Source organism: Odontesthes bonariensis, chromosome 13 (genome assembly GCF_027942865.1).
Source record: "Odontesthes bonariensis isolate fOdoBon6 chromosome 13, fOdoBon6.hap1, whole genome shotgun sequence".
In the NCBI taxonomy this organism is placed as follows: Eukaryota; Metazoa; Chordata; class Actinopteri; order Atheriniformes; family Atherinopsidae; genus Odontesthes; species Odontesthes bonariensis.
In genome coordinates this window covers 21,948,408-21,960,683 of record NC_134518.1, presented here as the reverse complement: position 1 = coordinate 21,960,683, position 12,276 = coordinate 21,948,408, and the positions used below count along the sequence as shown (strand labels likewise).

At 40.8% G+C, this 12,276-nt stretch overlaps 1 protein-coding gene across 5 annotated transcripts; it reads left to right on the top strand.

Moving 5' to 3' along the window:
• Positions 1-3,086: 3,086 nt before the first annotated feature.
• LOC142397820 (zinc finger protein ubi-d4-like) lies at positions 3,087-11,980 on the top strand. Of its 5 annotated transcripts, none has more exons than XM_075481550.1 (11): positions 3,087-3,147; positions 4,276-4,436; positions 4,643-4,750; positions 4,964-5,157; positions 5,562-5,654; positions 5,853-5,937; positions 6,406-6,540; positions 7,154-7,285; positions 7,913-8,025; positions 9,119-9,200; positions 10,317-11,980. In XM_075481550.1, exons 1-11 carry the CDS (start codon positions 3,116-3,118, stop codon positions 10,400-10,402), a joined length of 1,221 nt encoding a protein of 406 aa, XP_075337665.1. In that variant the 5' UTR covers positions 3,087-3,115; the 3' UTR covers positions 10,403-11,980. The 5 variants fall into 5 exon arrangements, with proteins under 5 accessions (XP_075337665.1, XP_075337664.1, XP_075337662.1 ...); XM_075481549.1 differs by having other exon boundaries at positions 5,559-5,654; XM_075481547.1 differs by having other exon boundaries at positions 4,961-5,157.
• The last annotated feature ends 296 nt before the right edge of the window (positions 11,981-12,276 follow it).

Here is a 12,276-nt window from a genome sequence, read left to right as displayed (position 1 = left end):
TATTTTATCTGGCATCAAGCAGGAGAACAGGTTGACATGAAAATTAGTTTGTCGTAAGTAAGTATAAGCATGCTTTTCCCGAAAGCAGTATTGAAAGAATGTTCCAGACTTCTCTACATTGTCAAGTCCTATCTAAGGTGAACTATCACTCCCTATCTCCTTGGCTCAGATGCTTGTTATCATTGGTTGTACTCTTTGTTTTTGTCAGAAGGAGTGCATGGGTAGAAGTACATACAGTACCAGAAATTACTGAGCGCCCTTACCAGTGATAAGAAATCATCCAGCCACTTCCACACTTTATCATTATCTACGGAACCAATCCAAGGGGCCTGGTAGGTGAAGTTGAAGGCGTTTTTTGTAATGTCAGCTGAATGAGGGTTTAATAAAACTATTCCCTTCTTCTTTACGTCTTTCCCTTCTTCACGGTTGACCCCTGACCTCCTTCCCCCCATCTCCTCCCGTGACCATCCCCGTCCCATTAGTCCTGCTCCCAACTCCACAAATATAACTCTTTTTGTAAGTTTCGCAACACATTTTTTGAGAGAAGTGTTGCAAAAGTCAGAGTGTAGATTTGTCACATTATTCGTGGCAGCAGATTAAAAAAAGTTGCAATCACTAATCTGGAGTTATTCTGCAAAATTTACCAAAGTAAAAAGAAAATGAAATCAACTAAAAACGGTTTACATACTTTTTAAATTGCCATTGCATCCGATTAAGTATGATTTCAGAATCTTCACTTTTGTGAAGATTCTTCACTTTTGTGAGGAATCTGTCTGATTTTACGTTTAGAACAGCCGGGACACGGACAAAGACCATCTGAGGGTTAACAATAGATCCTTGGGTTCCCTGTGGGTTGGGGGGTGGGCTTCCTTCTTTCAGATGCCATCAGACTGACAGTATCCGAGTAGTTTGGAGACCAATGCTTAACCTTTCCAAGGCTTTCTTGGCATCGTATCAGCTCCATTTGTAGCATCACAAAAAGACGACCCACATTTGAAAAAGCACAAGCCAAATTTAAAAAAGGGTGCGTAAATTCTAAATGAAAAACATTTTATTCACATTAGGGAATAAAAAAGCAAAAGCACACGCAATACAATACATACAGTAATGTAACTGTAAAGGAAAATTAATTCTTATATGCATTGTATTAAGTGTTACTGTGTATAACCTATAATAACCTCCTGCAAGGATACCACCCTGTCCTGTTTTCTCTCAAATCCTCTTATACAATGGTGGGCTTGTTAGAATAGATAGAGAATCTGACAGCTGCACTTTAAGGGGGACAGGGATGAAGCTGAGCTTTACGATTATGTCTGGCTAACCTCAACTATGATTGGGGGAGGAAAGGTAGAAGAAAGATACCTATACCCAGCGGGACGCTGATCTCGGATTGGTCAGCTTTTTCTCAGTCCTGCAGCTGCCACAGAGGTCTGATTATTTTCGTCCCTTTTTCTAAATACATCTTGTATAGATTTCTCTCAGGATAGATGGACCATTTCACCCAATATTACAAAATGTGTTTCTGAACAGGATTACCAACCATGTCTTTAAGATACCCAATGAGTGATGACGTGACAATGGGCAATATAAGTGTGAGTGTGAGTGTCTTTCTCTCAGTGGTCAGAGCAGCAATAATTTTGTACTGTGCTGTTCTTTCTTGCAAGATATTATTAAAAGCAAATGATCTCCTCAGAAGAAAATAACTGACTCTGTGCCTTACTAAAATTTCCATCACATAACACATTTTCAAAAGTTAAAGAACATTTAGATGTTCTTTTTTCTGCAAAATTACACCCACAATGCATTTCCAATTTGAGCACAATGTGCATTTATTCTTTGCAATATATTTCTTGATATTTTTTGGGTTAGGGTTAGGGTTAGTGTCATCCTTTGCTGGCTTCTCCGGCAGTTTAGGTCTGAGGACTGTGAGGGACATGCTAATATGTTACCATAGTTATACGTTTTTTATTATGTGCATTGTGTATTTTTAGATGTGTTTAGGATTGTTATAATGTTGTAGAGACAATCCTCCCTGCTGCTCTCTGATGCTTCCTGCATTGAGTGCCTGTTGAAACATGCAATCCAGTCTTTGCCAGATTGTCACTTCTGGTCCCTTTGTGTTCAGTACGCCCTCTGTCGCTGTATTTCATTGTGTTCTGTCTTTACTTTGCGTAAGTTTATTTGCTACTTCGTCTTTATTGTTTATTTCTTTCATGGTTGTTGTTTTTTTTCCTGCCCCTATGCTGTGATTTTTTTTTAGTTACACCTGTGGACACTTAAAGACATTGAACTTTGCCTGTGCGACTCTGCCTCAAATCCTGACACTATTGATAAACATATGGTGTCAATCACTGTGGAGGTGGATGATTAATAGATGATAGTCTATAATAACTGAGAAATATATCTTCAGCCAACTTACAACTCCCTATTAGGGAGTTGTAAGTTTTATTTTTAAACAACTGAACCACAAAATTGCAATCAAAAATATATAAATTATTGTCCTAATAGATGACACAATTTCTCTAACAGGGATCGATTGCTTTTCCCTGTTTACCCGGATGTTGAGTCTGGTTCTTTTTCCACTGAATTTTTTGAAGTTTAATTTTTTTCCACTGAATTTTTTTTGACACTGTTGGTTTTTCAAATTCAAAGTCTGATTTTGATGCTGTAAAAATTCAATAATAGAAATTCGTATTCAAACTCTGATGGCACAGAAAAACTTCCATATGAACTGCAATTATTAAGACCCAATTAACAATGTAAAAATGCAATCCGGTAAGAGCAAAAGCAATATAGAGGTGTTTAGAGCAAAAGCTACTAAGGAAATAACTAAAGGTCCCAAAGGTCCTAAACGCCCCTTTTCAACCCACATACAATTTCGGAAACCTTGAACTTAAGTGTCTCCTCTACATAGATTTAAGGGTAAACTAATAATCAAAACAAAGAGAAATTCAAGGACATTGTTAGACTGTCTGCGAATAATGAACATTTGGCGTGTAATGTGCACGTCTTGAATGTTTTTTTTTTTTTTTTTTTTTTATTGTGGGCGGCAATAACGGTCGCTACCTTCTGTGCGCAGGCGCAGTCGCACTTCACAGAACCGCAGTAAGCAAATATGGCGGCGGCCGTCGACAGTGTTGTGAAAGTGTAAGTTTACCTTTATTTATTCTGAGAGAAACGAACCGCCGCGCAGATGGACGCGCCCTGTTGGTTGTTTACAATTCCAATGCGTTGTTGTGGAAAGTGCATAAATGGTATCCCTATTCTTGAATACAATGATTGTCCCCAGAGAATTACGTTATCTTTGTGCTAATGTTAGCCTGCTAGCTGTGGGCAGTTAGAAATAAGCGAGTCCATTGTGAAGCCACTATTATGTCCAAGTCCGTCCCTCGTGAACGTGTTTGCGGTGGTGTTACACAGAATATAAGGGAACTGTTTTAGTCAGTCGCTTGTGAATGAAGAAGCGAGTTAATTTCAATGGTAAACTGTCAGTTTGGCGGGCGCTTTGTTGCTAACAATCAACCTTTTGTTCTTAGAGCCCTCCATCGTTAATGTTAATGCTGCCTATTATCACGAAAACAATGCGTCGTTTTGCTTATTCTGCGAATAAATTATACGATGAACATACAGTATGGGCCAGTAAGCAGTATGATACGACGATGTGACCAATTACTTGGAGTGAATCTGGGAGCAAACACCGCATTTATGAGAAACAGTGATTATTCTTTTACACGCATCAAAGATGACTGCTGTGTTATTACAACAATGATGATATTACAGCACACCGAAAAGTAACAAAGCTGCGAAGGAGACATTTGTTCAAGCAAAGAAACAATAAATACTGTCACCAATACATAGCATTTTGATCAGTAAGCACTGAGGCATTTGTTCTTTAACTATTCAGTGCTACATTTAGTGCATATCTTGCTTATAATAGTAAAAGAAAAATTGAAAGCTTCATATGCATATTCATGCACTTGGTCAAGAATTAATTATTTGTGAATGCTATGTTTTCTTGGTCAAATAAGGAACACAATGACATATATTTAATGTATCTATCACATGTAACCCGTAACAACACCACATGTCTATTTAGGTCAAAAAGGTTGTTAATAGAGAACAGATGAATTTAGTTTAGACAATAAAGCTTTTGATGGTACTATATTCAACTTCTACAGTGAGCGTTTCGCACACTTTTTTTCCCCTGTGTTTGTTCTTAGAAACAAGCTGTTCTAGTCTGTGTTATTTGACCTGTAACCAACATCCACATTTCAGGCTGGGAGAGCAGTATTACAGAGATGCCATGGAGCAGTGTCACAGCTACAACGCTCGCCTCTGTGCTGAGCGCAGCATCCTCATGCCCTTCCTAGACTCTCAGACTGGTGTTGCACAGTCAAACTGTTACATCTGGATGGAGAAACGACACCGGAGTGCAGGCATGTAGCGTGATCATTACCCGACTTTCTGCTCTGTTATGGCCTCATTGGATAATCAACTCATGTATAACTTTAAAATATTCAACAAAGTGTAATCAAATTTTGCAACATTCTTCAATACATTTTTTGCCATTATATTATTGCTATTATATATTGTTGTTATCTCCCCTGTTGTTTATTTCCAACTACACTCCGTGTCACACCAGGTTTAGCTCCAGGGCAGCTGTACTCTTATCCGGCTCGTCGCTGGAGAAAGAAACGGCGTTCCCATCCTCCTGAGGACCCTCGCTTGGCCTTTCCTCCTCTCAAAGCAGGTACCACCTTTGGGGAAACAGCATTTTCCTTTACTGTCTGGATTTATTAGTTTGGATAAAGCCTTCACTGATCGATTTCATCCATTAGCAGTTATTAGTTGGGGTCACTTCATGTGTTCTGCACCGGTAAATATTTTGAATCCCTGAGTTGTTGAACTCTGCCGTATATATAACTCTGCCTTGTCTTGCCTTCTGTTTTGGTATTCGCAGCAGATATAGAGTTGGGTCTGAAGCGTGATGCTTTGGGAGCAGTGGATGGAAGCAGCTTGGAGGCTCTGCTGAAAGGGGAGCCTCTGGAAAGGAGGACTGGTGGGTCGGATCTCCGCGGTCCCGAGGATGATCCAGCCACCGTCGAGCCTCCTGCTACATCGACGGTTACTCATACGTCTTCTGGACGCATCCGTAAGGTTAGACTTAAAGCTGGCAAAGCACTTTGGTTTTCAGTCAATAAAGACAGCAGATCTTGAACCTCACGGCTGTTTGCATAATCTCAAATACAGAGGATCGTAACAAACGTTGTCTTGTTATGACCAAACTCCAGAGATGACTGCTCATGGGACTGAGCTAAGAGTAGGAACATCCCGAATAAAGTCAAAGTGTCTGTAAATATGCTTTCAGAGAAGTATTTCAGACAGACCTGCACATGATTATCAGTTCCGCTGCTTGCCCTCTATATGTGTTCACATTGGAGGTACCTACCACTTTGTTGGTGTCCGTGTTCTCAGAAAGCATCAGACGAACCGTTATAAATGGACTCTGAAATAATGTTCAGGTATTTCATACACTGAAATAATCCAGATTCTTATAGCAGAGAGTCCTCGACCACGACGACTACCTGGACGACCTGGACGACGAAGACTTTGAAGATGAGACCCCTAAGAGACGAGGCAAGAGCAAGTCTAAGGTGAGTGTCTAAAGGGTTATTCTGCTGTCAGTCGCCTACAGGACACCGAAGGACAAAGGGACGAGATAACATACCACTAAGAGCACTAAGTGCGATCGACGCACTCCTTTTCTTAGCTGACAGAAATAAAGTATTCAGACAAGGTGAAGCCTTATTTCCGTGGTAATGTTTTTGTCAAATATTAACTGGGTTGTGTAGGGCCGCAGTGACAAGAATGGCAAGAAGAAAACGGAGGCTGCGGCCGCAGCGCTGGAGGAGAGGGACAAACCTTACGCCTGCGACAGTGAGTAGCTGCTTGCTTTTAACGGCTGTCTGTGTCATGCATGTCAGAGAGGCTTTTGCTCCCCGCACCCGAAAGACGAGTCTTCTGCCATGCATGGCGGGATCTGAAACACCCCACCTGGAACTAAAGTTTGCAACTTAGAAATTGGAGAAGTTGCTTTTCTTGATGCGTTTTTCTCTCTCTTTTTTTTTTTCTTCATTTTAATTTTTTTTCCCCCAATGCTCCGTGTGTGCTCTGTAACTTCCTGTTGGCCCCCAGCTCGCTGTGCTGATGCTGTATGAGTTTGCTACTTGCGTGTCCGCCAGAAATGAATCATGTAAAATGCAGCGAAAAAATCATTAAAACGCTGATTTTTTTTTGGGGGGGGATGAATGGCTAACCTCCACGTTGGCTCCAACTTGGGCCTCGAGTCTAAATCAGCTTCTATTACGATAACACTTTTTGTGTGACGGTGTGTGTGTGTATCAGTCTGTGGGAAACGCTACAAGAACCGTCCGGGCCTGAGCTACCACTATACACACTCTCACCTGGCAGAGGAGGAGGGCGAGGACCGCGAGGAGATCGAGGCACCACCCACTCCTCGCCAGCCTGAGGAACAGAAGAGTGAGTCACTCTCCAGTGCTGAGCAAGAGGCGGAGAGGGATGTTTGGTTGCATGCTATGTAGCATGTATGTGTTTGTTTAAAGGAAGTCTCTCCCTCTCATTCTTGTCCTTTTTTTTTGTGCTTTTCATGGTTTTGACTGAAACATGGAACTTCAGGCCTTTTTTTTTTTTTTTTTTTTAAGAACATCATCCATCTTTTTTTTGTCTTTTTTTTTTTTTTTTAAACCCCAACATACCCATCGCATATAGTCGTTATTTTTTTTTTTGTGTACGCGACACAATCTTTGCATACATGCGGGTGCGTTTTTTTCTCAGTTGTCATTCATTTGTTCAGATCATGACACAAAAGTGCATCATCAGTCAGTCACAGTAAATACATGTTCCTGGTAGACATGACATCAACTTGTTTGTGCTTAAAAATGTGAAACTTTGATTTGTTAAGTGTGCTTGGAGACAATAAGACGAAGGAGATGCTTAACTGGTTTTCTTGTGCAGCTTTAACTCGTTAAGATCTGCGGGCTCATCCATACCAATATGTTGCATCAGGTCTTACTGGGTTAAAGTGACAGTTCTGATGTGCATTGAATGTTTTCTTTTTCTTTCTCCTGCTCAGCAACGAAGAAGGGTCCCAACGGACTGGCGCTGCCAAACGATTACTGTGACTTCTGCCTGGGAGACTCCACCTTAAATCAAAAGACTGGCCAATCAGAAGAACTGGTGTCCTGCTCAGACTGCGGACGCTCAGGTAGGAACGGATCGCGTCTCGTTTTGTTACTAGTTCACTAAGCTGGAGTCTCTGATCTGCAGTTTACAGTTGTGTCAGCAGCGGATTTTAGTTGATATTTATTAAAAAAAAAGGATCTTTATTTTCAGACAGAAGCAGAAAGAAAAGCTTATTAAGCTAATGTTTCCTCTATTAGTTTGTTGGAAAGTTTCCTTCACTGTAAATGTTAAAGAAAGGATCACAGGATGAAGAATTTATATTATCCAGGTTCAGTTTTCATACAGTGGCCGGTAAAAACCTTACAAGCTGTTGGAGTTAGCCAAATATATGCTGTTTACTCTCAATGTAAATGGTGAAATGGTTATATGCTAACATTTCCTTTCATGCTTTCACTAAATCAAATAAATAAAACCATCCTGGTTCATGTTTTCTTGACAGGTGTGTTTGTCATGCTCTCAGTTTTAGAAAGAGTTTCTGAACAGTGCTCTCACATAATTTGGAGAAATTCAAAGCCTCAGAGATCCGCTGTGCCTAATTACAGTTGCTAAGCAATGATTATGTATGTATGATCTGTTAATCTGTGGCATCGAAGGAATGGCTTTCTTGTTTTTCTGTGTTTTCGTAAACATGTCCGTCTCCATCCTGTAGGCCACCCTACGTGCCTGCAGTTCACGCCAGTGATGATGGCCGCAGTGAAGACCTACCGCTGGCAGTGCATCGAGTGCAAGTGCTGCAACGTTTGCGGCACCTCAGAGAACGATGTGAGCCCCACTTTTATTTATTTATTTTTTTAACATGTTTTCAGCAAATGTGTTCTCAGTCTTTCTCTAGAAGTCACACCACATGGGCTACAGATGAAGCAAATGCCAAGTAACCAAAAAAGAAAACACTGAGCGTAAACAATGACCTCTCACTTTTACACTTTGTCCACATTACACCATCTCATTCTTCCAATATTTCTTGTGAAAATGCTCTATGTCCTTTCCTCTCTGTAGTTGGCAAACAACTCTTGTGTTCGGTGACTGGAAAACCATCTGTTCTTAATATCAGATATTCTTTCACTATGGAAAACAAAGGGCCAACCACAGTCTTCTGAAATATTATGGGTTGTTTGCTGATTACGTTGCCAGACTACTGACTGGTTTTAAAGCCAGTGTAGCGTTCGACATACAGGAGTTTCTGAGGGTTCATACAGTGCGGTTTGTCTTTGCAGAGGAAATACATTCAAAATGACTTCATAGTGTCTCGTTTTTACTTTAGGAATCAGTTGTGCAGGTTTATCAGCCAAGAACCACAGCTGACGGAGGACTGTGCAGCCTGTCAGCACAGACTGAGAATGATTCACATTTACATTTGACATATTCTGGTGTTTCATGTCTTATAATTAGGCTTGTCCTTTATGTCGGGCCGTTACAGTAAATGTCAGCAGCGTCGGCACATTGGTTGTAGGTGAAGGAAAAGGTCGGCTGTAATCCTCTGGAGCTAATTATTCGTGTGGTTGAGAAACAGAAGAATTAGCCACAGACAGAGTGGATATGCTAATTGTTGCGCTATCCCTCACTGCCATTATAAGGTCTCCCCCCTGGACATTGGTGTGCGGTGAGGTACACATAAAACTGCACACACAACATCTTTCACCAGACTACTTAAATGTAAATGCTCAGCGAGAAGCCTGAGCGAATGGACTGAGGTAGTGTGTGTTTTTAAAATCAAACATTAAAGCACACGATGGTGACTGAATACAAGCTGGTGGCAGTGCTGACGGTCTGACTCCCACAGCCCGGTTTTCTTTAAGGAATGCTCCCACATTTATTCGCGTCTCCTCGGTAGACTGAACATATTGTGTTTTCACAGGACCAGCTGCTGTTCTGTGACGACTGTGATCGAGGCTACCACATGTACTGTCTATCTCCACCCATGACTGAACCGCCAGAGGGTAAGATACTGCTTCACTGCTTCACTGCCCAGGCTAACTGTTATAAAGATAACCCGCACGGCAGCAACCACCTAATTAGTCTGATCTGCTGCTTCACTCTCTAATCATTTGTGGAGAAGGAGCTCGCAGTCGTCTTTATGGGCGATGTGTGACCTTTTGGACTGAAATGAATGCTCAAGAGTCGAGCTGTGCAGCGTTTTCCGAAACATGTGGTCTTGATGTCACAGTCGGGATCAGAAGCTTCTTAATAAATCCGAAGCAGAGGTTCTCATCATTTATTTGCTACTTGTACTCTTAAACACGAGCAGAAAAGTTACTGCATTTGAGTTAAAAACTTTAGACAAGTGGGAAAATATAATATATAATCGATGTGGATAATTGAATTAATTAATTAAAATAGTTTTAAAGACGACTGAAATCTAATTATTTAGTGATGATGCAGCCAATTATAATGTCACCTTCCATCTTTCAGAGCTATCTTGCCAATATATCAGACAGAAAACAAGCCGTAAGTAATTTAAGCTAACTGTGAGCTTCTTTCTTCCGTGGAAGATTTTAGAGATGGTGGGGAGGTTGTGTTTATCAATTGGATTGTATGAATCATGACTATAAAGCGGCTTGATTGGAAAAATATTCAAAACCGACATAAAACCAAATTGATTTTTGTAGATTCTGGGAGAAGTTTAAGAGAAGTTATTCTCATTTAGGCAACATGCACCCAATTCTTATTCACTGCAAGCAGCTAAGGACCAAGCTATACCAAATATGTAATATATCACTGCGTGTACAGATGTATGCTTCATTATGGCACAATTCAGCTATTTTGGATGGGAAAAATACCTATATTATATAGTGTGTGTATATATATATATATATATATATATATATATATTATAGTAGCTGGGGTATTTAGATAGAACACACACATCATAAATCTGTTTTATTATGTACATTTATGAGAAAAATTAAGTGGGATGAAATTTCATGTGTTGTAAAGGGAGAATTTAACCAAATTCTTTCTGGGTTAAAGTTGTTGAGGTGTGACAGTGTGACGCATTAAAGAGTGTAATTCCACACAAAAACATAACACTCCCGCTGTTCATATGTGCCTTCCAGGGAGCTGGAGCTGCCACCTGTGCCTGGCTCTGCTGAAGGACAAAGCCTCCATATACCAGCAGAACCAAAGCTCTGCCCCCGAGTGACATCCACACACCAACCCCCACCCCTCAGCACCAGGACTCCACCCCAGTCAAAATGTCAGACCTCCTCAGTCCAGAGCCCCAGGCTCTGTCCAGATGTAGCTGAGCCAGATCGCAGATCATCTTAACAAGTCTTATGTGGGTGGGCTCAAAACTAAAACAGACCTCAGATCAGTCAACGCGGGGGATCAAACCATCACTACCAACCTGCCTGCAGAGCCCCCGAGGCTGCTGTCCAACATGACATATCGTGTGCAAATACAGTGTAGACAAACACTTTCTTCTGGACTGTTACACCAAACAGAGACCGAACGCATGCAGTGACCATGGTAACTGCCGTCTCCATGGGAGCTCCCGAGAGAACATGGATTAGCATCACAGCTAATTATCTGCACCCGTTCACACTCAGACACACAGTGCGGACTGTCACACACAGTTTTTCTTCCGCCAAATGATCTATTTTTACTCGCTGAAAGTGACAAATGGAAGACGTCACCGCATATATGGTCAAGGAATAGTGTTCTAATTGTTATCGTTTCTGGTTACTAGTGGGCTTTTGTAGTGGCTTTTGTCTGTGTACTGTTGTCTGATCCATTGGAGTGTTTACTGTAAATTTTGAAGAGTTATCCCCCCCCCCCTTCCCGAGGGGCATCCAGCCAGCGCCAAGGTCAGCATTCAGACGAGACACACATCACAGCGACACCTCTCTGCTCAGAGGGAGCTCATCACGCAGGTCATTAAGCACGAGTTTTTAAAGCACCTCAACGACGGTTCAAATTAAGCTTAAAAACGACAGCTTGCGATCGTTCAGTCTCTTAAAACAGAGATCAGTTACTTTAAACACTAAAAACAAGTGAGCACACACCGAAGGCCGAGTTCATCCAACTAAAACCGATGGCGGGATGTCATTTTTAACATATTTTTCAATCTGAGACATCGCCAACGCTCCTACTTTGAAAAAGCTTCCTACTTTCTGGGGAAACTGATGATTGTTCCACTCTTAACCCGAATCCACGAAACACAAGTGACCATAAAGTGGCGTCATGCTCTCAAAGATGTGTTTTTTTTTTTTAAGTTTGTCAGTGTCATCCTGTCACATATCACATGAAACAGCTGCTGCCGAGCCGCCGACACACACTCATTTACAAACTGTAGCTGCTTTTATCATTTGTCACCCTGAGGCTGATTTGCATGCAGATTGCACCTGTATGAACGCACACTCACTCGCATCACAAGTGTTTCTTCTGTTGTTTTTTTTTTTTTTTGGTTTAGTTTTTTTACATTTTATATTACCTGATAATCCATTGGTATTGGGAGTTTTTCTAGTAGAAATTTGTACAGTCTATGGTATAGCAAACACTTCAATATATAGCTCCTAATGCATTCTGTGTACTGTATTGACTTTTTCTAATTTTGTTATGACTGTGACATGTTTGAATTCATTTGATTATTCTGATATGTCAGACCTTCATCATGAGTATTTGTAAAATGACGTACTTTGTTGTACTATTTTTATTTTTACATTTCTTTGGTATTGAAGCCGATTTAGCCCGACTGAAATAAAAATCACTTTAAACTGCCCTTTTTTTAAATTTTTTTACTGTTTTAAATTAATTACCAGCATGTTTAAAGGGACATGGAAAAAAATTGCTAAATATATTTAGTCTGGTAAGTCAGCAAGGTTGCCAGTATTGTGTATCAGTTATTCCCTTATTCCCTTGTCCATGCTAAAAGACCAAAACTCAATGTTTCAAACACAAATTTAGATTCCTTTTTTCGGTTTATACCTGGTTATCTGACCTTTGTATTTTACGTGTCCCGTTCAACACCTGGGACAGCTCCCAGATGTGTCGCTGTCCCTGGTGCTGAAGTCTAGC